This window comes from Muscardinus avellanarius, assembly GCF_963383645.1.
Source record: "Muscardinus avellanarius genome assembly, chromosome: 5".
NCBI lineage: Eukaryota > Metazoa > Chordata > Mammalia > Rodentia > Gliridae > Muscardinus > Muscardinus avellanarius.
The window spans coordinates 31,776,757-31,803,069 of record NC_137790.1 but is presented as its reverse complement, the minus strand read 5'-3'; the positions used below and the strand labels follow the sequence as shown (position 1 = coordinate 31,803,069).

General features: G+C 35.2%; 1 protein-coding gene across 1 annotated transcript in view; it reads right to left on the bottom strand.

The window, feature by feature from the left end:
* Positions 1 to 26,078, bottom strand: part of ROBO2 (roundabout guidance receptor 2) — a gene marked incomplete at its 3' end in the record, with an annotated part of 583,090 nt that extends 557,012 nt beyond the window's left edge. Inside the window, exon 1 of the mRNA XM_080696485.1 lies at positions 25,891 to 26,078. Coding sequence (XP_080552611.1) covers positions 25,891 to 25,951 — 61 coding nt within the window. The 5' untranslated portion in view covers positions 25,952 to 26,078. The remainder of the gene's footprint in view (positions 1 to 25,890) is intronic.
* Between the last annotated feature and the right edge of the window lie 235 nt (positions 26,079 to 26,313).

Genomic DNA, 26,313 nt, shown 5'->3' with positions numbered 1-26,313 from the left:
ATTTTTTAAAATCCGTGACCTAGAAAAGAATCTTCATTTGTAGTAAGACATAGCTTCAAAATCAGTGCCAACAAAGTCCTAGGAGAATGTCAATTATGCCAATTTTGCAAAAACAGATGTATGGTGATTTTGTGATATGGACTATTTTACACCAGGGACAAAGGCCAAACCATTCATCTCAATTTACTCAGGATCGAGACTTAATTTGAACTCTGACCTCAGAGTGGAAAGGGCATCAGTATATCCAATAATATCACAAGGCACTTTTTCTCAGAGAGAAACATATGTATTTACCTATATATCACATCATTTCTCCAATTAATTATAAAAACACCGCTATTATTTTAGTATTTTAATTGCTCTTTACAATTAACCAGTTCTGAGAATTGTTTAAAATGTGAGCCATTACTAAGGTAACTAAATGTTTAATCAATAATGTGGATGATGGTCATTGATTGAAATTCTTCATTTAAGGTGCTCTCAATCTAGATCACCAATAGGCAAATGACACCTGACTAAAGATAGCTAAGAATCTTGTTACTTGCTGACTTTAATGGAATTTTGAAAATAGGTCATAGGAATGACAGGTAATTGGGTTTAGATGAAAATACAAAAGGAAACAATGAGCTACTTTTCACAATGAATTGTAAATAAGGATGTTGTTTAGTCATTTGTTGTAAAAAAAAGGGGGGGGAGTTTATTTCCCTATGAGTGAGTTATGATCTTTGATGACCAACCTTTATTTATCAGGAATATAACTGATACTCCTATTTGAAACAACTCTTCAATTGATGATTTATTGGTGTACTCCTTCCCAGGGAGCTCCCGAGAATTAATGAGAATTGCCAAGCATCTGCAGCTCCTTGGGGAAGGACTACAATAATATGACTAAACATTATTGTGATTATTATTATTATTTTATATGCAGTTCCCTCCAATCATTTTTTTCAAAATGAATTTAGTTTGTATACTTGAAGAAGCCAAATCCACCTTATGTTAGAATTACTGAATAAAAACGCTTTGTGAGCACCTTTTCCTTCCAAGGGGAGCCATCACTTTCTAAATATCCATTTCTCAACTTCAGCTAAAAATTAATGCTACCAAAATATCTATATCCCTCTTATGGCCATCAATCTTATGGAAAAATGGGACCTATGAACATCAGGGATTGATGATCACGATTTTTAAATAGAAAATAATTCATCCTGCTTTTTTCCTCAGGAGAAAAGGAAAATACTAGGAGAAGAACGCACACCACATTAGGATATAGATTCGCTTCGGATTCAAGTATTTATCTGTCCCAATTGTTTTAGTCATTACAAACTACTACATATTTAATTACCAAAGAATATATGCTTTATTATGTTTTTAAAATCACTAGTATTCGTTATTAATTTTACTAAATATTTGCAATGTACTAATGCAATCTAAAAAATGTTTCACTATTAATTTTATATACCTCTATCCTCGAGATCTTACTTTTCTTTGTTTGAAAGGAATAAACTGAAGATAACAATATGTTCTTTTTAAGGTACTTTAAAGAAAATTCAGCCTTTTATGATAAAATTATAATTAAGTGACAATAATGAACCCAGATACTTTTCTTTAATGACATTATAAAATGAAAGCTTTACAAGAATAACATAACATATTCACTTATCTGTGGCTTTATAAAGTTAATATGAAAAAATAGTTTTGTCCTTCTAGATTATCTAGATAAGTAAATATCAAAGACAACACAAAATTATATAGTCTGAGCCAGATGTTGTAGCACACACTTGTAATCCCAGTACTTGTGAGGCTGAGACTGGAGGATCACAGGTTCAAAGCCAGCCTCAGCAATTTAGGGAGACTCTCAGCAACCTAACAAGACCTCATTTCAAAATAAAAAATAATATAAAGACTGGGGATATAGTTTGAGATAGAATGACTCTGTGTTCAATCTTCAGTAACACACACACACACACACACACACACACTATACTCTGAAGAGTCTTAAGTGAGAAATGAGGGACTGTTTCATTTTAAACTTTAAATTGTTTGTGATTGATACATACTAATAGCATGAATATATGAGTAAAAGTGTTTCCTGCACACATTTTCGTGATCAATTCAGGGGAATTAGCATATCCATCACATTAAACTTTAGTTGTTTCCATATGATGAGTACATTTAAATTCCATTTTTCTAGAAATAGTTTGTAAACATGCAGGTATAGATAAGAGATACCGAAGCAAAACTCAGAACATGTGAATCATGTGTATTCAGGACATGATGAATAAAATCATTTTTATTTGCACACACTACTAAAAAAAAAAGTTGTCATTGTTGAGTCTAGAATCGGTGAGCCCAAAAAAGAATTGACTAAAGTGGTCATCTTAATTTAATCCAACAAATGTTTGCTCAACACTTTTTATGTACTTGTTTCTTTGCTACTCACTACAAGCAATAACAAGTAAGAAGAAAAAAGCTCCTGACATGAAGTGACTTAACATAAGGGTGATTCATAAGGCACATACATAAATTATTACCATTCAAGTACACTATAATCCAGGGGAAAGCAAGAGTTATGAGTTGATGAGTTAAGAAGACCCTGTCAAATTTGATTAGCTTCTCTGTCTTGCAGCATTTTTTTGAAACTTTTTCGGGGGTATCTCACTCCTCTTGTCTCTGACCTAATACCCTCTTCACCCACTTTGCTTTGGTCTTACTGACTTGCAATGTCTTTATAGCCTCTTTCAGTTTTCTTTTTTTTTAACTCTCTTCTCAGTATCAAACCTGGATACAGAGAGCTTTTCAAAAAACAAACAACAGTGCTCCTATTCCAGGCTACTTTTTTGTTGTTGTTGTTGCTGTTGTTGTTGTTACTGAGTTATTGTTTTGAAGTGTTGGGGATCAAATCCAGAGCCTTGTGCATGCATAGGTAATTATTCTACCACTTAGCTATATCCACAGCCTTGGTTTTCATGTAACTAGTCCCGGTCAGGGGACATAGCTCCTGGCTAAATCTTACTCTGTGCTCAGCCCAGTGTGTCCCACTTTTAGATTTTCTTCTCCGAAGAGTAGTTTCAATTTTCACCCAATAGGCTTTCTTCTACCAGCCTATCAATTCCCCTAGAAGTACAGCAATTTTCAATCTTTCCCTTATACTTGGGATCAACCTCAGAATCTGTACCTCTATGATCTGCGTCATCTAACCCAATCTCATTCCAACCTCTCTTGCTCATCACTTTCCCAGACTCTGGGCTGTTCTTTCAAGTTTTCCAAGGTTCCAGGTTCTCTGTTCCCCATACCCCTTCAGGGCTTCCTTCTTCCCAGCAGGCCCTGCCTAGAACCCCCAGTTCTTATAGCTGTTTCCACCACTATAGCTTTGACATAAATACAGGCCTTGACATAAATGTCAGAGGAGGCCTCCAGGACTAAGAAAACACATTATAGATTTCCAAATCTAGGTATGACTGCTTATGATCTTGTGTTTTTCTTGTATAGTAACTAAATTTGAGTACAGGCACAAATGTATTATTATCTATCTTTCCCACCAAACTGAAAAATCACCATAATATTACATGTCCTAGGTCAATGCAGATGCTCAGTAAATAGGTTTTATTGAATTAATATAAAATGTGATTGTGTGTTATCACCTAAACTTACAACTGCAGTCATAATCTTGGAAACAGTAAAACAACATGCATTGAAGACACAACTATTCCTTAGTAATGGTCCACAGAGGCATTTTTCCATTTTTTTTTAAAGAGTACTGGCAATATCACTTGAAACTTTCGTTAGCCTTGAAAGGAGTTGGAAACTCCTTCTTGGGAATGTTAAGGAAGAAGTGAGTGGGTTACACCAGAAGGCACACAATACATTTTTATTTAAAATTACAATACCAATTCAATTGTGAGTATTGTTTAGTTGAAATTTACATTCAGTTGAGGTTTAAATTTAGTTGAAATTTTCCAGGTAACAAAATATTAGAATATTGTACTTTTAATGTCTGTATATCTCCCTCAAAGCAACTGAGCTAGTTGTCTATCAAACTAAAAATACTTAAGCCCAGTGGGTTTCTCATTCATTTATTGTAATAATTAATGGGTTAGTAAAAGACTTTGGAGATCTTTCTTATTCCAATATTCTAAGTTTTTAAATAGTAAATTAGAAATAAATGTAAGCATTCTCTTTTTTTCTAGGGAACACCACATACATACCCCTAATAACATCAAATACAATCAAATTCCAAATATATTTATTTGTATATGTACCTTATGAAATCCAAAATCTAAATGCATGGCTTGCAAATGTATTTATTTTATTTTGTGTGTGTGTGTGGTACTGAGGGTTGAACACAGAGGCATAGTACTACCAAGCTACATCTCCAGTCATAATTTTATTCTTTATTTTTTAACAGAATCTCACTAAGTTGTAGAGTGCTTCATTATGTAGCTGAGGCTGGCCACAAACCTGAGATCCTCCTGTCTCAGCTTCTTAAGTACTGGAATTATAAGCTTGCGCCACACCAGAATGCCTGGCTTGCAAATGTATTCCTTTCATATTAATAACTATGTCTCATATTAATAACTATGTCATATTAATAACTATTCCTTTCATATTAATAACTATGTCTCAGAAAAGTTAAGATAAAATGCTATAAATGTTAAAGCCTTTGAACTGGGTTGTGTAAGTTCGTCTAAGAAGCTGTAAGTATCACATGTGTGTATATGAATGTATGTACACACTTATACATATTCATATTTGTATATACTATATAAATGTACATGTATATTCCTTGGCCTATAAAATATGTTGCCTGAATTGGAATTCTTACCTCAAATAAACCATTTCAAGTTTCATGTCAAAAATTCTTAACAATATATTTGAAAACTTTAAGTACTGTTATGAGTATATAACGCTCAATGCAATTTGCCAAAAGAATGTATATTCTGTGTTTGAGTTTCAAGTTATCTATAAACATAAAGCTACATTTGCCATATAGTATAATAAACATACTATTTTTCCTAAATATTCTATTCCTAGTACTATCCTATCTTCAAATGTAATTTCAAAGAAATAAGAGGAAGCTGGATTCTCACAATGCAAAGTAAAATGTATCATGAACTGTTATTGATATTAAGCAGTAAAATATTTCATTTATAGACATACATCAGCATTGTATTTGTGTTGCCTAATTCTTGTGAATAGCATCAGACAAACTCAGTCTTTATAAGTTGTACCAAACTTGCTAAATTCTTCCTCCCTTTGGAAAAGTGGGTGGGGAACAAGTTCTTACACAAATGGATCAAAAATGGATGACTTCATCAAAGAAAGTCTTAGCTGTATTAGAGCAAAAAAAAAAAAAAAGGTATAATATACAATAGTAGATCTTTGTGGACATGATCCCTTTTTCTTATTCTGAGAACTTTTATCTTGTTAGAACATGTTTAAATTGACTGAAGCTTCACAAAGTTGCTACTCAAATATTTCAGGTCTTCTCATGATCTAGTTTCCCACAAAGGAAACTTTTCTTTTTGTGTTTTGTGTGAGATAAATACCCAAAAGCTATGTTCTAAATCCTCCCATGAAAGGTACATTAGTAGTATTGTGAAGTCAATTGTAAGGAAAGTTCAACCTCTCTATTCAACTTTTCATTTATTTTACAACTATATAAAAAGTTCTGTTTTATCACAGTCACCATTTTGCAAAAGTTTTTATAGCCATTATTTTCATTAACTTGGCCCTATTATTATTATGAAGATAATGATGATGATGATGATGATGATGATGATGTAGTATTGTGATGAAAAACAGATGTGTTCTACCTCTAGGCCCTCTTTTATTTTTTTAACTAATTAATTAATTAATTTTTTGTGTGGTACTGGGGTTCATGGATGCCCTTCTACCTCTGGGATACACTCCCAGACCTATTTTATACTTTTTTTTTTTTTGAAACAGGGTCTCTAGCACGGCTGGCTTAAAACCTTCGCGATCCTCCTGTCTCCGCCTCCCAAGCATGGGGATTACAAGAGTGTGCCACCATGCCTGACTTTTTATTTTTTATTTTGAAACAGGATCTCACTAAGTTGCTGAGGCTGACCATGTACCCGTGGTCCTCTTGGCTCAGCTTCCCTAATAACAGTATTATTGGTATGCAACATAATGCCAGCCTTGAACCAAATTTCAAAAAATCAAATTAGACGGGAAAATATTAGAAATGATCTCGCAGTTACATACATGTATGTAAATAAACTCTTAATGTTGTGTGTAATAAAGTTATCCCACTGGTGTGGATTAGTTTCCTAGGGTAAAAGTGGTAGTTTAGTTACATTAATATCATCACGTTACAGTCCAATCCAATTTATATAAAGTTATATGTGAATATATTTTACTTAAATGAGTCCTTCAAATATATATTTTCTCAAACTCTTTATAACTCTCACAGGGAATTATTACTGAAAGTACTCAAATACTATGGAAGGATAACATGTCACAGAATCACAGTGCAGAGGAAGTAAAAAGGGAATGAGTCTACCATATTTTCTTTCACAGTGTCTCTATTTCTATTACGGATTCATTATGGATTTTGTATAGTTCTAGTCATTCATATATATGCCTCATCAGCAAAGTAGCCCCTGCTGAGTTCCCAGACTATTATTAGAATGAAAGCCCTTCATCAATACAGTACACAATTTACTAGCCTAATCACAAAATCAGACGAATGAATCCTACACACAGACTTCTAATATCAGGACCATCCCTTTCAATATTTATATGCTCTTTGTTACGGAATAATGACTACTAGAGGCAATGAGGTTTAATGTTAGTGAAAACTGCAGAAGACTGAAGAAAGGGAAAATGTTAAAAATTAAGCTGTAAAAAGTAGTGTGTGGAAATCACAGGAAGTAAGTTAAAGATGACCATATTTTTAATTGGGTATTTCCTTAAAAAGACAATGAGGAGTGAAAGTTTCTCCACTTATTCCTCTACCATAATTCCAACATTATATGCAAGTACTTAATTATAAGGGCTCTAATTTTGTTGATAGTGCATTGCACTATAGTCAAGTTTTACACACACACATACACACACAGGAACTTTTGTGTGGTTGGGGCTTCTCTCAGTCACTGGCTGCAGTGGTGTTGGGGCACCATGCTCATAGGCTCTCAAATACTGCCTTTGAAGTGGTTCTCAAGCATGAGAGTAACATAAAATGGACAAAATATAAACAATGGGAAACTCTAAGAACTGGCTTCTTTTATCTCTCACTGCCCATCTGAATTTATTTTTACCAAGATACCAATTCCATTCTTTTTCTCTTGCACACATTCCCATCAGCAATGAGTAATATGGACAATTCTGAGGACTGTAGGAAGGAAGACAACACATAATTTGGCAGAGAGCAGGAAATTTCACTTGGACAACCTCCTTTGGGCCTTTATCTTCAGGCCCGAAGCCTTATTAACCACTAAGCTAGTCAAGGTTGTGAGATGTGAGTACCATTTTTTGCAAAAATAAAATAAAATAAATCACCAAACAGTTTTTGGAACATGTGCCTTTTTGACACCATAAAAATTTACTTTTATCAAGGGAACACATTTAGTTTGAACTGTCTTTGTCCAGGCTTACTCTCTTTCATGTAATATCTTTTGTATTGCAAAGAAGGATGAATCTTGATTTCAACAGGAAGTTTTACTCTGCAGCTTATCTGGGTCAGATGACATAAACTGCATGTGTTTATCCATAAAAAAATTTGTCTATAAAGTATAAAGTTGAGCCCATCCAGCTTTAACTCTTTCTATGTGTAACTCAGCATATATAAAAATGGACTGGGACATAAATATGTCTCTACACAGACAGAAGGTAGAGATTTCACTTGAAAAGCTTTGTGAAACTCTTCCTAAAGTCAAAGCTACTACAAATTCTCTACAAAAAAGGAACTATTTGATTTTTTCAGTGATAAGCAAGCATACAGGAATCAAAGTCATACTTTCCAAATTCCATGCAGATGTGAGTTAAAATTTATATCAGCCCAAAATGTGGACAGAGATGAAATCACAAGCAGAAAAAATAATGCTTAAACTCTTCAGCTTTAAAGGAACAGCAAGAAAGGTTGAAATTTTTTCTACCCCTATACAATCTGAGAGATAATTAAGACAAATATATTGAGAGATCTCTTAATTTTAACTTATCTCCCCAAATTCCCAATTTAAACTTAAACCCTTAGAAACCTCCACTACTTCTCCTTTATTCTCCTGTATCCAGTCCAATTCTGTCAAAGCTCCCTCCTCTATAACACAGGATCTCTTCTATCCCATATTCTGTCAAATAATCTATCCTTATCATTTTATTCGTAAGGGGTTTTCTCAGCTTTTGGACTATTTATCTTTAAGTACCTTTTTAGAGGTCAATATATAAAATATATATTTTAATAACATGAATGCACTTTAAAAGTTCCCGATGAGTTTCATTGCTTTTCTTCCATGATTGAGTCTCTTTCTAGAAAACCTCAAACCTCATTTTCATGCATCTCCTCTCTGCCCCCAGACTCAACCAGGAACACCATACTCTGATGCCTTAAACAGCTTTTCCACTCTACCTCCAGTGGCATAATTACTTATTCAAATGGCAGTCTCAACTCCCATTTTCTTCTTAGCGCTCTGCTCCAATCACCTGCCAGGTGACACTTGTTGAGAGGGTTTCAAGCAGCCTTTTAGGTCCCTAATGAACTACATGGATGTGTCAAATGTAGTAGTCATTGAGGGCAGAGCGCACAATTCCAGTACTTGGGAGGATGAGACCGGACCAGTCTCAGCAACTTGGCTAGGTTCTCAGCAACATAGCCAGACCCTGTTTCCAAACTTAAATTAAAAAAAAAATTAAAAGAGTGATAAGGGAAATGAAAAATAAGATAAATAATAAGTAAGTAAATAAATAACACAATCAATTGAATGTAGTCAGAGCACTTTAAGCCTTTACTGTAAGAAGGAATAATCATAATGAAGTTGCAGAGATGATATGAGAGGCTCTCAGTTCCATTTTAACACTTACCTGCCCCAGCACTTTTTTCTTTCAATTTTTCTAATGAAAAGGGCTAGGTTACATTCTCTACAGCAACCTACCACCCTCAGGCCCAGAATGGCCCACAGCTTGTTTTTGCTATAACCTATAAAATATTTGGTTTTTAATTTAAAAAATGAAAAAAAGAAAATGAATATTTTGTGACATCAACATTGTAATTAACAAATTCAAAGTTTCTATAAACATAGGTGTTATTGGAACACGGCCCTGTTCATTCATTTGCATACTGCCTATGGCTACTTTCTCCCTACCGAAGCAAAATGGGGTAGTTGGACAGAAGTCTGTGACTGGCCAAAGCAAAACTAGTTTCCACAGTATTATGGAGATTAATGTAGGACTATGCTAACAGAGGTGCCTGGAGACTATAAGAACAGGAGGAGTTGATGAGGGTTGGCAGTCAGCTCTACATTCTTTCTGTTCTCTTGGGCTTATCATTCATGATATAAAATAATCACCAAACTCAGGTACCAGCTTGTAATGTGATGTTCACTGATATCTACTGGATGTCTGAAAATGCTTTAAACCGAGAAAGGTGATTATAAAATCAAATTACAAGTCATTGCTCTGCCCTCTATTATTAGTTCATTAAAAATAATGAAACCAGAAGAAAAAAACAAACAAAAAATAACTCCAACTTATGTAGCCAATTTTAAACATCATTTTTTCATATCTGTTATCATTTTGCAGCTCTCTATAGAACAGAGATAATTTTTTCATATTGTTTTCAATTGTATAACCCAAAAGGGCACATGTCCATCTAAGAAAATTTTGTTAGTATTAAAAGCATTAAGAGGATTATGTTCTGAATTCTGTTCAACCAATACATCTCACTGCAATTTTTGTCTCTTTATATAGCTGACTTGCATTTATTTATTAATTTTCTTTTGAACTACGATGCAGCTTTACCTTAGACATCTTCTATAGGCTAAGTCAACAGCAATTTTGACATGAGCATTTTCTACCTCCACACAGATCACTGCTTTTAAGGCTTTTAAATCCTGAAAAGTGGCTGGTGAAATATTTTACATATGATTACATTTTGTTTAATTTGTTTAAAAGGTCTAATAGAGTCCATCTGAATATAAATAGTATTCATCTGCAAACATCAGGATATACAGGGACAATACAACCTTTTTTTAGTTTTAAGCAAACAGGTATCTTCCTAAAGAATCTATCTTTGTCCTAATTTTTGTATCTATTCTACCAAAATCTCTCTCATGTTCCGGCAGTGAAATGCAGAATGAAAAATGTATTTCAATCGCATGTAAGCCAAATTCATTGAAAGAGAGTCTCCCTAGTTAGTGATGCAATCGTACCGAAATGGGCACTATAATCTCATGACCTTTAAACCGGGGTACAACACTTCTAATCTGAATCCCATTCTCTCCTTGTCCCTCTCCTGCACTTATCCCATGGGCCTCTCAGTGCTATTGCTTTGCTGGCTTCTCTCTCTAGTTAGATATCTAGATTTCTGATTATTTCCCTGAAGAATTCATTTACATTTATATTCTAAATAAAGCATTAGTTTTTCCTTTGCTAAGAGTTTTTCTTTTTTTTTTTTTTTGCCTAAACTTTTTAAAAATCATTCATTGTGGTTTCAAGGAAGGAAGGGAGGTGATAGGAATTTGCTTATGTTGAGATACGTACTATATCATGCTCTCTCCTTTCTATCATTAATAAAGATGTTAAATCAGACCTCACTTAAAGCTGATCTCTAGACATCTCTCACCAAAGCATTACACTTTTTTTTTTTATCTCTGATTGCCCTTGGGTATTGCCACCTCTTAACAAGATATTTCACTTGCACAAAGTGAAAAACAGGTTATAAGCAGCATCATGCAGAGTCTCTTAAATGTTCATTCTCAGAGTGGAACTAAAGTAAAGGCTTTAGAATGAGGATGTGTATTTATGGGAGGACCAAACTAGTTTGCTGTATAAAATAAAGCACAGAGTAAGATTAAAACATAAGATTAAAAAAAAAAAAAACTTGGCTTAATATGTGCAAATTAGCAGTCTATATGACATTAGACTCATTCTGGAAAACAGTACAGAACAACATTAACTTATATTTTCTAGCAGGACAAGAGGCCCCAAATTGGAAGCTTTTGTGTCTTTGCACCTGAGATATCAACAGAATTCCTAAACCTCCAAAAAAATTTTTGCATTGTGTCGTGCACATAATATAATCAAAATATATAAAAAGAGGTAGGGTGATTAAAATGATATGATCTCTAATAGCTTCTGCTAAAATATCCTTTATATAAATCATCCATGCATATGTATATACATATAAATAACTTCTTTGTAAATCAGATTCCCCTTTACACCCAAGTGCTCATGGGAAACCAACACCTGTCACCCTTAACACTTTCTCATTAGCTGCTTCTCTAAACTCTCAAGAGTACTGTAATTAGTTTCTTTATCAAACAAACAAAAATGCTATTTGGATGTTGTAAAATAGATCTGCCTATACAACACTCTGAATATGACCATGAACTCCATTTTTCTAGTTCAATATCATCACAAATATTGCTAGAGTGTAAGGTTATGTAGCTTATTTTCAAGTGCTAATTTTTAAGTGGAATGTTTTTACCATTTCAGTTTCATTTGGAAGTAGTCACAATTAACAATTCATAAAATACTGTTTCTAAAAAGGCTACTGCAGTTATTAAAAATTTAGCAATTTCTTTGTCGAAAGCTGTGTCAACGTATACGATCTAATTTACAAAATGGCCAAAGTGGTATGAAGACCTTTCTTGTCTGCCTTTTCCCCTCATTTAAAAACAGAAGGTATTAATCACTCCATCTCAAAGGCAGCTGACTGATGCTATTCACAGAGTGGGCCATTCTCACTTCTCTGGCCCCATGAATAACTCTCAAGGCTTTTATTATTGCTCTGAGTGGACTCTTAGCAGCACAGTCTCTCTTTAGCAACCCTCGCCCCCTCAGGCTCCAGCAGAATTACAGATAATGGCTGAAAGAAAGCATCATTGGTAAAAACAAAAGTTTTAAAAGAAAAAAAAATTGGAGCAAAGTGGACATATTGGAGACAAGTCATGATTCATGGCCTGTGCTGTGTTCTGCCTCTTTCTCTCACTCAATACACTCTTTAGTTTTACTGCTGGATAAGAAGGTACCAAACCAGTGCATTTCTCCTAGCAACCAATATCACTCAGCAAAGAAGGCATGTCATCTACTCAAAGAGAAAAACGGAAGAATTTAGGGTCATACAAAACAGACACATGTTCCTTTGCATTGGATCCCAAATTGATTATCAGGAAGGATTCAGTAAATGCTAAATAATTCTGTTTAATGTGAATGTTAGCAATCCCTAGAACTAAATATCAGCTTGTCCATTAGCTATGTAGTTGAGTGTCAAATGCTAGATAGTCCACTTCATTCAAATGTTTAGCTTTTCACATTTCAGTGCACTCCCTCACTGACCCCCTGATGGCTCATAAACATCACCCCTCCACCCCAGGTATACCCTGGAGCCCACTTGGACCATTTCAAATGCAAAAGTCATACATAATACTCAGTGCATTCTAAGTTTATAAAGCTTGGAATTGAATCCTGCTGGAGATGAGGCTCTAAAAACATTTGCCTGGCCATCTTATTTGTATGCCCTGTTTAGTTCCTGCTTGGAAAGATAAGAGCTCTTTTTGAAAAGAAAAGTTGAACCAACTTGGGATTTCATTTTAACATAATGAGACACATTCATTGAGAGCATCCAAAATCTGGAATCTCCTTTACATCAAACTGATGAACATCACAGGTGTTAGAGTTTAACAGAAAAACACAACAAGAGTTTAGAGACTGGAAAGTGTTCTGGAAATAAAAGTTGTCTGCTGGACTGATCATTGAGGGCAAGTATCAAAAAACCCAGTTTATTCATCTCTCATAGTCATGTGTACAGGGGGAGAGGGGTAGGAGTTATGTTTGCTCAAAATATGTACCCACATGTTGTTCGTATTTTCTTGATTCTCTTTTCTTTCATTTTGTCTTAAAATATGACAGTAGCCAGGCTTTCAAATAACAACAGTGGGATTGAAACACTTAAAAACATACTTAGCAAAGTAAAAACATACAAAATCACTTGTTTTCATGATAGCCAGTGAGAAAATACCCCAGTTAAGTCTGTTAACACTTTTTTTCATGTGAAGTTATTAAATAGTATTGGCATATTTAGAAGAGAAAGGGAAGCTGTGCATCTCACCTGTAGCAGTTTTAAGATTTTTGTGTGCAGGGCATATGCATCATTAAAAGATTTCTACATTCTTAGATTTTAAGTCTTGAGATTCAGTGGAAAATTTACAATCAATAAAATGTTATTATCCAGGTATGTTTGCACACACATGTAATCCCAGTATTTGGGATGCTGACAGGAGGATTGCAGGTTTGAGGCCAGCCTTAGCACTTTAGGGAGGCCTGCTGTAACTTAGTGAAAAATTGTTTCAAAATAAAAAAAATATTAATATTCAGCTAGGGGTGTAACTCAAAGGTAGACTTCCCTCTGGATTCAATTTCCAGCACCATACACAGTCATACACACACACAAACACACACTATTTTGATGGTCTCCATCAAGTAGCAGTTGAACCCAAAGGCATTCTACTCCAACCTACATTTTAAGTCCTTTTTATTTTTAATTTTCTAACAGGATTTTGCTATGTTGCTGAGAGTCCACTAAATTGCTGAGACTGACTGAGAGACCTGTAATCCCCTTGTCTCGGCTTTCCAAGGACTGCAATTACAGGCCTGTGCCACCGTACCTGGCCAAATTAAGTTTTCTAAGTCTACAAGTCACATTTGCTTCTGAAAATTAAATGCTGATGATTGTTGTACAAAGAAAAACTCTTTATTTCTTTTTTTCTGAGAGTCAAAAGTTCTCCCTGTTTTGATCATCCTTATGAATGTTTTAATTGGTTGTTACCATGGCAGAGGTTTTGGACAAATCCTTTAAGTTCCAGTTTGGTTTTAACCAAGTGCTATTTGTTTAAACTTAAAAAGTAGTATAATGGGTTAGCTGAGTTAGGTTTCATATTCTTCAGCTAATTTCCAAAATTTGGGGGACAAAAACAAGGGAAATAGATCCCACATCAATTCTTGCTACAGAAATTAAAAAATGGCTGTAAATCCCCTGAGCTAAAATGACTATGTTGCATATGGTTCTAGTTAAAGTGGTCATAAACTAAGTATGGTGATGTAACATGATTATTTTCTTAGTATTAATTTTTAACTTTATTTATTTATTTACTTATTTTGTGGTGGTAGGAATTTAACCCAGGGCATTCTACCTCTGAGCTCCACCACCAGCCCGAATTTTTATTCTTTATTTTAAAACCAGGTCTCACTAAGTTGTTTAGGGCCTCACAAGTTATGGAGGCTAGCTACAAATCTGTGATCCTCCTGTCTCAGCCTCCCAGTTCTTGGGATTTCAAGTGTATGACACCATGCCTAGCTAACTCCATACATTTATCTTAAAAAAATGTAAGTACTACTGGTCAAAAATAAATGAACAAATGTTGATGTGAATTGTGAGATCAGTGATATTTGCCTGTAATTCATACCCATATCCCTATCATCAGGCCCACATCAAAACATAAGACTATGCCCTATGCAGACTGGACAATAAAGCCTGATAGTTTTCAATAGGTGTTTATGGTTTGGGGAAAATTTTTCTAGGGCAAATCTTCTTCTTAAACTATACTCAAGGATAATAAACAACAGAGCATAAAACAGAAGTACTCAGAAAACAGAATTTAAATTCAAAAGATACCTTGGAGATTATACAGCAAAATATTCCCCTTTATTTTTGTTAAGTCTTTAAGACCATGCAATTATTAAGTAGAAAAACTAACACTGAAGTCTAGAGCTTGTGTCCATTCCTTAACAATAATGAAATTATTTTATTTAGGTTATATTTAACCATTAATTCTTCATAATTGAATAATGGATAATTTTTAAAAATAATTGAAACCAATGCCTATACTGCATGAAAGAAAGATACGTGGATTATTCTAGAAATAAAAGGTAAGGCTGGTCATGGTGGCACACGCTTGCAATCCCATCATTTGGGAGGCTGAGACAGGAGGATTGTGGTTCACAGACAGCCTCAGCTATTTAGTGAGGCCCTTTGCAACTTAATGAGACACTGTTTCAAAATAAAGAATAAAAAATAGAGCCAGGTAAGTAAAAACTCAATCTTAAATTTTAAAAATATTTTTGTGTTAATAGTGTTTATTTAGAATTCATTAAAGTTCATCTTACACAAAATTTATATTCTTGGTATTTTATCTCAAAACCACTAGGTGGACCTGGGTGTGGTGGTGCACACTTGTAAACCCAGTACTGGGGAGGCTGAGACAGGAGGATTGCAGGTTTGAGATCAGCCTCAACAACTTAGTGAAGCTCTCCACGATTTCAAGGTAAAAGAATACATAAGGATAATAGGGCTGGGCAGAGGGGTATGGAGCTCAGAAGTAGAATTCCCTTGGGTTCAATTCCCAGTACCACCAAATACAAAAACAAAACAGCACCAGGTAAAAAATATTTGGGGTAGAACATAAATCCATCCACATAAAACACAAGGCAGCATTCTATAAGCATATTCTATCTGTTAACAAAAACAGCTGTCTGTAGTATGCCTCCATTGTTTACTCCCTTCATTTATAACACTATTCACTTGAGAATGCCATTTGCTCTGTAATCAGCGCATGATGCAATGGAAACCACATGTCAGAGCATGTTGTCAGAACTGGAGAGGGGGCCACAGATGAGTCCACTTGGGGGTAACAAAAATTCTTAATCAGTCACCTATATACTCATGCGTGAGGACTCATAAAAATGTATCCCAAATGTCTCCCAAGATTGATATGATAGCCAAAGTTCTCTTCTAGCTATTTCCTTGTTCATACTAGGCAGAAAATAATGTGATAAAAATAGTAATAATAATATTAAATTATTCTTAGATGGTACTTATAAAATACTAGCCACTGCTCTGATATATGTAACATGTAAACAATGATATAAAGAACATTATATATTTTCCAATAAATACATATCCAGTTTTTACTGATAACAACTATATGAGACATTTAGACCATACTTCTTTCATAGAGAAGGACACTGAGGCACGAGAAAGTGAAATGTTTGTCGAAACACAGTAGTCTATACTGACAGCATTACAATGATCATAATATGATTCTTCCCTGTACAATAACTTTATTGCAATCCAACTAGGAGGAGTCTTGCCTTTCCCCAGCACACCTTTGTCCTCCCCATGCCTTTCCTCCTGTTTCTTCTGCTGAAACACAATTCCTTACCTTTCTGCCTGTCCAAACACCTCTGCTTCTCTGAAGCCCAGGTAAATTGACCCATCTGAAGTTGAGCTTTCCCAGGCTGTACCTGCTAGAAATAACCTTTTCCTTCTGAGAGTTCTCAGATTCCATTGTGATTGTCTTCAAATCTCCATTTATCAGATACTAGTTTTATTTTAGTGGTTTGAATAATTTTTAACTTCCCTATTAACTCGTATTCTTTTTAAAGGTAGAATGAACTTAAGGGCTCATAATATTTTTCTCAGAGCCTAGAAAATGTCTTATCTATAAATAGGTACTTAATAAGCAAGTGTTAAGTTAAATGATAACCTCAACATATCGAAGCTAATTCTGTATTGATATGATTAGAAAATGGCTGATCATTTTAAGTAACATCAGTGAGGAACTCTTGTTATGGAATTTTCAAGGTTATGAAGCTGGAGATAGTCTCTCATAGGAAGAAGTATAGTATACCTATATATGGGATAAAATATCCCAGGGCTCTTAAGTCAGTTCTACCACTAAGTAGAGTTAGGATTGGATACAAGGCACATACAATCTTTCATTTTTACTTATCCATGTATCAAGAGAGTTTTGCTGTATAAATGAAAATGTATTTGTAGCTGTGAAATACTTTCATCCTGTGATTTATACTTAATATTATGGAAGTCTCTGCTAAATAACACATTTAGTTGTGTTAAATTAATTTGTAAAACTTTACAGGGAAATTAAAGAAGACTGGGAATATATCAATAACCAAACAGGTTAGAACCAAGAACTTTGGAATTTAAGATACATTATTATAATATAATCCTTTCACTCCAAAATATGAAATCCAACTAATAAAAACCATTCAATTCTTTCTTTGAGTTAACAGAAATTATTTCCTTCATATAATGGTAGTAGGAAGGTAAATTGGTATAGCTGCTTTGAAGAACTTAGTCTTGAAATTTTTCAAAAATTTAAGCACATAGTTACCATATGGGCCCGCAGGTTCAGTCTAAGGTAAATGAAAACATATGTCTACACAAGTATCAGTACATGAATGTTCAAAGCAGCAATATTCATAACAGTAAAGATGTGAAAAATTCCAAATGCTCATCAGATGATAAATGATATGGAATATTATTCAGCAATAAAAAGAAAATACTGATTCATGGCACATGACCTCTGAAAATATTAAGAGATGGTAAAAGTCAGAGCATATCATGCTTTTTATGATTCCACATATATGAAATATCTATATAAGACAAGTCTATAGAAACAGAAAGCAGAAAACAGAAAGTAATTCCCTAAGGTTGGAAGTTGTAGTGCATAAGAAACAGAGAACAAAGTTTCCTTTTTGAGTGATAAAGTCATTCTAAAATTAAATTCTAGTGATGGTCCTACAATTCTAAATATACTAAAATACTGAATTGTATACTTTAAGTGTTCAAATTTATGGCATATGAATTATATTTCAGTAAAGCTACTAGAGAGAAACTAGAAAATATTTGAATACATAGAGTATCTATGTTGATCTTTGTCTTACTTTTGAAAAATAATTTTTTCAGTGAACACTTCAATTTAGAATTAAAAACATAAGTCTGCAAAGGCCCATTTGCCATGTTTCTAAGGACATCTCAATTTAGTGTCAATGATAATGATTAGGGCCTGAGTCACAATCTCTCTCTGAGACAGAGCAGGACAGAGCCCAATGCTGATGACAATACTTTTCATCTTCCTCTTCTCTTTTAATTAAGTAGCTATATATTTGGGGACCAATGTCAGAACTAATCTGTTTCTCTCTCCAAACCAGATTTCTCATTTCTATCTGTTGCTGATGTTTGAGGGAGATCTGCCCCAAAATTACAAGCATTGCCAGTTCTTGGAATAGATATTATCCTGTAAGTAGATGTTTCCCAATATAAAGGAGGTGGGTGGGTGGTGGGTAAGTGGGGCTACTATGGTCTTGTTAGAGTACATCGGAATACTCTAAAGGAGTGCATTGTCAAAATACAGGTCATAGAGTATGTTAAAAACACAGCATTGTTGTTTGGGGGGTCAGGAAAGAATGAATATGGAAATCACCATTCCATGAAATATCCTTTGCTCGACAGAAAACAGTATATTGAAGCAAATGGTCAATTGTTTCTTGCAAGGAGAAAGACAGAATATTGTACCACCAGAAACCATGATGTCATTTGAGTCAATACATGTGCTTGATAACTGTTTCTCTACAAACACAGGCACACAACCTAGTTTTAATGATGTGTTCCAAGTGCTGAGTTAAGGCATGATATCAACATCTCAAAAGTACTCCATGAGCACATTTTCATTTCTTTAGCATACATGACTATTTGCAATGTGTCATTCAGTGCTGGAGGCACTGGATGTGTACAGGTACACATGACTGTCATGAGTCCAGCCCTGGGAGCTCAGTGAAGGAGTCACTAACTGGAGGACTCACTCAATAAACAACCAACAACTATACATCTCCATTGTTGGGAGAACATGTAGGTCTCTCTCATAACTGCATGTCTTATAAGTGGAGGCACTAACAACTGTTTTCTTCCAAATTATAATTTCAAGTATATTTATTGATATATGGCCCATATGCCCTAGAAAATAATGATAGTCTCTTTTGAGAGCAGAAAGCAAATAACCTTAGGCTTCAAGATAATAAAAATAAAATCTTCCTCTAGGGCAAAGTTTACTTTGTTACATATTATAAAATATATTTAGGTTCCAAATTCAGGGTTCTACAGTTGTGAGGCTAATCTACTAAGTTAGCTCCATCTACATGGGCCCCTCCCCCAGAGGCTAGATCACATGAAGTCACGCTACTTGTTCTGACATGACCAAAGAACTCCATTTTGTCTAACCCAGCAATTTCATGCCTTCTACCAGCATCCATGTAGCTGTACCAGTCTAAATTTATGGCTTGCAAATAGGGTATGATGTCAGTCCCTATCCAATATTTGATACATTTGTGCATGCACAACCAAAGGAGGTGATAAAATATTTTAAGACAGATAAAGTACAAAGCCCTATAGTGTTTCAATGAGTGCAATTTTAGAGAGGGTATCCCATTGCTATAGTATGGATTTTGGATGTCCTCTAAAAACTTATGCATTAAAGGCTTGGTCCTTAAGGTAGGACCATTGGAAGGTGGGGCCAAGTGGGAAGAACTAAGGTCATTGGAATCATGCCCTAGAAGGCGGCAGTGGAACCTAGCCCCTTCCCCTTCTTCCCGTTGACTTCCTGGCCATAGACTGAGGATGTGCTCCCATCATGATGTGCTAACTCGCCACAAACCCAAAAGCAATGCAGCCAACTGATCACAGAGAGAACCTCAAAAGCCATGGACTAAAATAAGCCTTCTCCCTTTGTAAGTGAATTATCTCAGGTATCTGCTATAGTAACATATAACTGATTCCAATATATCCATATTTCTGAAGACATAATATTGGAATAGGAACTTTACTAATTCAGCTGAAAGTCTTACTAATGCAAAGATCTGGGCAAGAGCATTTCCAGTAGAAGAAATAATATAAGGCAATGGCCATGAGTTGTGAAAAGAACACCAAAAAGGAAGCTCTAAATCCATACTCTAGCTCAAGAGTGTGTGTAGATGAGGTCAGAGAAGGGCCAGAACTTGTAGATTCTCATAAACCTTTGTGAAAATTACTTAGAAGCCATGGACTAGAAGCTACAGGAAAACATGTACCTTACTTGTATGTTTTTAAAGCTCTGGCCACTTGTTGGACAGCTGGGATGAGGAAAAAATAAGATGAAATAATGTGTGCATAGATGCTGAGCAAAATGCTGGTAGTCACATATAACAAAATAAAGATAGACTCTAGATGGGAATATCAATGATTCTATTAATTAGCTTTTTGTTGTTGTTGTTGTTTTTGTTTTTTTGTTGTTTGTTTTGTTTTTTGTTGTTGTTTCCAAAATATTTGAAAAGAACAAATTAGAGGAGGAAAGGTTATTTGGTTCATGGTTTCAGAGGTTCAGTCCATGGTTGACTGGCTCCAAGGCAGACATGTTGTGGCAGGAAGGCATAGTGGAGGAAAGATGTTCAATTCATAGCATACAAGAAAGAGAGAGAAAAAGATAGAGGAGGAGGAGGAGGAGGAGGAGGAGGAGGAGGAGGAGGAGGAAGAGGAGAAAGAGGAGGAGGAGGAAGGGAGGGGAGGAGAAAGAGGAGGAGGAGGAGGAGGAGGAGGAGGAGGAGAAGGGAGGAGAAAGAGGAGGAGGAGGAAGGGAGGGGAGGAGGAAGGGGAGAAGAGAGGAGAGAAGAGGGAAGAAGAGGAGAGACAGGGGAAATTGTGGCTGGTGGCCAGGGACAGATATAGTCCTTAAGGACACACCTCCAGTGATTCACCTTCTCCAACCATGCCCACCTCTGAACCTTGCTGCATTAGAGATCTGGCTTAGACACATGAGTTTATTATTCTAGATACACACCATGAAAGTGATGTTCATTGAAAAATTATTTTAATTTTGCATAAGTTCTAAGTTACTCATAAATGTTGGGGAGGAAGACCACAAATACAAGATGGTTATTATAAAGACAGATTCCAAAGGGTTTGATACCACCCTGGATATAGGCTATGATAACAAGTCGATACAACTCACTATTTGGGGTTATAAAAATATTTGTGAATAATGAGCCACTTCCTGAGATAAAAATGACTAGAAAGAGGATCAAATTATATCTTGATATTGAATTTTATATATACTGTCATATATATGAAGCAAAGATGTCAAGTAGGGAGAGGGACATGTCATGTACTATTCCAAACATTGGACAGACCATGCATAGAAGAGTCAAGATACATCATCATGGAACTTATATACCACCATGCAATGAACAGGGCAATTTGAGAAATATCAGCATAAACACACATTTACAAACCAGTGGATTTGATGAAAGAGCCTAAGGATTAACTGGAAATGGAGGAGAAAACATCAAGCATTGAGGCCTAGACTACTCCAAAATTGTTCTAAATTAAGAGATAAATATGCTTGTAAGCATTCCACTATTTAGATGCTATTTCACATTTCTAATATGGTAGAGTGCCCTGACAAACATTTAAAGAGACTGTAGCAGGCAGGCATGGTTGCACACGCCTGTAATTCCAGTACTTGGAAGGCTGAGACAGAAGGATTATAAATTTGAGGCCAGCCTCAGCAAGGCCTTGGGCAATTTAGGAAGACAGCCTCTATTTCAAACATTAAAAAATAAAATAAAGTTGGTCTACGAGTATAATCTAAAGGCGAAATGCACCTGGTTTCAATTCCCGGTACCACCCAAAATAAAAGTTTTTTTATCAAGTTTTCCTCAAAAGACTATTAATCGTTCATTCATTCCGTATTCAATGACTTTTAAAAGAAGAAAATAAATACCCAGGTCAATATACAGATTTAGGTTGATAAGCCTATATCCATAGATACTACTAGGAACCATGATAACATCTTCTTTTATAAATAGGTCTGTGAAATGGTCCTCGGTAAATTTCCCTCTCTACTTGGACTCAGATCTGGAGACCACTGCTTGACCAAAATGAAAAACATGTAGGATCTATACAAAGTAAACTTGCCTAAAGTTATATGGCACCAGAAAAGAGAAGAAAGCCAAAACTCCAACTGAAGTTACCCAAAGGTAAAAAATTATATACATACATAATTTTATATATAATACAAATATACATATTATACTTAAGTGCAGAATTTCTACATTATTCAAAAATACTCTTATCTATCTTCTTTAATCCTTACCTATCTTCTTTAACCTAAAATTCTTATCAGCAAGCCCAAAATAAAGAAAACTGAAGAGAATAGAAAGAAAAAGAAGAGAAGAAGAATGGGAAAGAGAAGTACAAAAAAAAAAAAAAAGAAAAAATAAGAAGAAAATCTTTTTTCTAATACTCTAAAGAAACCAAATTGCACATGGGAAGTAAATTTGTGTCTGAAAGATTACAGGAACTTCTTAAGCAGTTATAACTAGACACACACACACACACACACACACACACACACACACACACACCTCACACAGAGGCACTTTCACCATTATATATGTATCCACATTTATGCAACGTGCTGACAGATCCATATTTTTACACTTATAGATGGGATTTTACACAGGCTGCTCAGAGGTGGGATGACCAGAACTGTTGTATTTATAAAATCATGACTTTTACTTTTCATTAAGATGTTATTCTTATTTGATGTTCTGAGAAATTTTTTTTGGCTTTATAGTACACGTTTGCATAGCATCAAAAGTTATCAACACAAAGCCAATTCAAACAAGATATTACTTCATAGCTGCAAAAGCACATTTCAGGTTACTTATATGCAATTTAAGTTTTGAAATGGGCTACATATGGCATTGATAATGAGCCCATTACTGAAAAAGGCACTTTAGCAAAATGTATAAACCTATTTGAGATTATACATCTGCACTCTGCACACACATTATCTTTAACTCCCCAAGTATCAGGTGTGTCATTTTCATTTAAGGGTAGTTAAAGAGTAAAGATGAGAAAACCAGTCTCATTTTAAAAACAGCTTTTCACAAATATTGTAGAATTACCATGTTTACAGTTCAATGTATGGAATAAAAATGGCATTAAAAATCTTGTGACAGTTCATTTTATTTCCCTATGAATGATTTAAAATTATTATTATTTTATAAAGTCTCAAAAACAAAGGTAAGCTCAGTATGTATCCTCTTATATGATTAATTATATTAATTAATCAGTATCAAAGTAGAAAATATTTATTTATATCCCAAATAGGAAAGTTTGTCTCTAGTTCTCAACTAACTTAATATTTATTCTCTATGAATTACTATGGGGATAGGATTTTGAAACATGATAAATAATATTAGCATATATCTTCTATAAGGTGGTAAAACTCCAACAGTTTTTCAGACTCTATAAAAATGCACATATAAATAACCCACCAAGCAAATTTCAATGCAAATCTATGTATCATTTGTCACTGAATAAAATTAATTTCAGTGTCTAGCACAAGGACAGTCAGTATATCTTTGAAATGGTACAAGCTTCTCGAAATTTGAAATTCATGTGGAGAATAAACATGTACCTCCAAGAAGGATAATAATAAGTAAATAGATATTATGGTGTCCTGGAAGAGTAACAAAGCTTAGAGATCCTTCCTACACTAACCCCCTCATTATAGACTGAACACTGGGTCCCAAGTCATTGAAACAGCCTAGGGGGCAGTGTTGTCCATAACCCAAATTTTAACAATCCTTATGGAAAAGCTGTCATCATTCTGAAGTATCCAAAGGCAATACAATGTCAAACATATGATTTACATACTAATCCAGTAAGAGTGCCCACAATATTCTTTGATTTTGACATAAAAGACACTACATGCAAAACTAGTCACACACACACACACACACACACACACACACACACACACACACCACTTCCTCTTTGACTATTCTATGTCTGAATATTTTCCCCTACATCACAATAAATTCTGCTGCATAATTATGACCCAGAAACAAACTGCCCCATTATCCTATAATGTTAAATCAGAACAAAGGTTCTAGGTGTGTCTTTAGAGTCAGAGTGGGGTAGGGTGGGGGAAAAAGAAGGCAAGACAGGAGAGAGAGATAAAACAGAAGGAGAGGGAGGAGGGAGAAAGCGAACCAGGGAGGAATAGAAGAAGAGAAATGATGTCTTGCTCTCTGCAGTTCTAGCAAGCTGGCTAATTGCATTTGTTTCCTGTATCTCCAAACACCCTGGTACATTAATTACATTCTGTAACACCAAGCTCTTCTGATTCCCTCTGTCACTTCTACTGAGCAATTTAATTGTATTCCTTTTAGAGATACACTGATGTAAAAAAAAAAAAAACTTGGTGATAATTTTGTAGTCTGATATACATGTATTTCTGTCATTGCAGTATGTAAAAATCATGGTTTATGAGGATATACTATTTACAAACTGCCCCAAAGTCTTCTTATCCTAATAATCTAACACATTTGGGATAAATATGTAAACTTTCTCATTATGGTCATGTAAATGATTTATAAAGTTTAAAAGTATTAGATAAAAATGAATAGAGGATGATTACAGATATGGTTATAGATATCACCACAGCACAATGATCAGTCCCTAAACATCTACTGCTTAGGAGGGAAAAAAGAGAAGCCGTGTCCACAGAAGCCTCCCTTGCCTGATATTGCTGGGGGCATAGATACTCATGTAACCCTTGATTGAAAACAGCCACTTGACAGTAGGTAAACTCATCTGTATTGCCTCATGTTTATAGAAAGGCTTCCGTTTGAGTCTGATACATTAGGGTTCCATGTAGCAGCAGCTGCCAAGAACAAAGTTAGCTCCTACCAACGGACAAAAATAGGCAGTATTCCAAATAATGAATTCATCCACAATACAAATGCTAAGGGAAAGTTTATGTAGCAGCACACAATAATGATGGACCAAATATTTGGACTTATACGCCACAAATTATTTACAAATAGACCAACTGAAAATTGAAAGTATTATAATTCACATTTCCGGAGGGGGAGGTTCTCTTTATACCAATAATTTCCACTGATATAAAAAAATTAAAGTCCTTAAAAGATGATACCAAATATTCTCTTGACTTGCTTCTTTGGAAAGAGAGCATGTTAATAATTATTGCCACTCTTCATTCCAAAGAACGTGAGAAAGGATTCTGTGATAAGTCTCATGAGAAACTGACATTCTATGAAAATATCCTAAGAAACCAAATCAGAACAAAAGACAGGAGAATCCAAGGCAGAACAGTCTGTTTGACAGGCTGACTCAACAGTAGACGCAAACACCTAAAGCACCTGTTTCAGGTCACTATTGTGCTTGCCCACTGGGGACCAGGCTGCAGCCAGTCCTGTGCTGAGGCTACCCCCTTCCTGCAGCCTCGCCCAGTCTCACTTTTGACAGTTTTCTCTCTGTGATCTAAATTCTTTATTCTGATTTCATGCTAGGCTAGCATTCACTAGCACACAGGTAATAGACACCGATTCCTGAGATACTCTCTCTCAAATTCCTAACTCACGGAACCTCCTTTAGTGTCTGTTACTCAAGCTCTTCACTTGTATTTCTAAGCCAAAGTTTAGACACTAGGAGGACAAACACCAAATAGTAGACACATTCCTCTTAGGCTCTCTCAAGAGATTCGCTTGGATACTCCTTTTTCCAGCGAAGCTGAGAGCCCATCATTTATGACCCAACTCCTCAATTAATTAAGTAAATTACAACAATAATAACAATAGATGACTACTAATACGTTCCACTTGCAGCAGTTTAGAAACAAAAGACCCCAAACCTTTGCCCCCAAAGAGCTCCTGTTCGGCCCAAATCGACTAAAAGACATAATGTCATTTTACTTATCTCCCACATCAGACTCAGAAAGAAATGCAAGGGGGCAAGAAAGCAAAAAAAAAAAAAAAAAAAAAAAAGGATAAAAAAAAGCATTTTTAACTCACCATCAACCCGAACGTACACAAATCCACAGAGCAGTAATTGTGTAAACATCAGCAGACTCATTTTGACATATTAAAAATGATCCAGATTGTTTAAGAAACCAATCCCAGAGAGCAAAAGTATAAAAATAAGTATCAAAAAAAGAGGTAGGTCCAAAGTTTAGACTTTCCTAGATCCTAATTAAAGTCAAGAAGAGCAAATCGCAAGATCAGAAGGGGTTGGCGGAGAGGTCTCCAACGGGACACACGTAGATCCATCCACATGCACCGAGGCCCCTTCAGAGGCCGTTGTATTTCCACTCTCTGGCTTCCTAGATTCCCACAAATTCGCTCCAGGCAGAGGGCTTATTCAAGTGTGTCTAACCCCTCTCTCCTCAGGCTCCATTGCAATCCAAAGCCAAGTTCCTTCTTCAGAAGTCAGGAAGA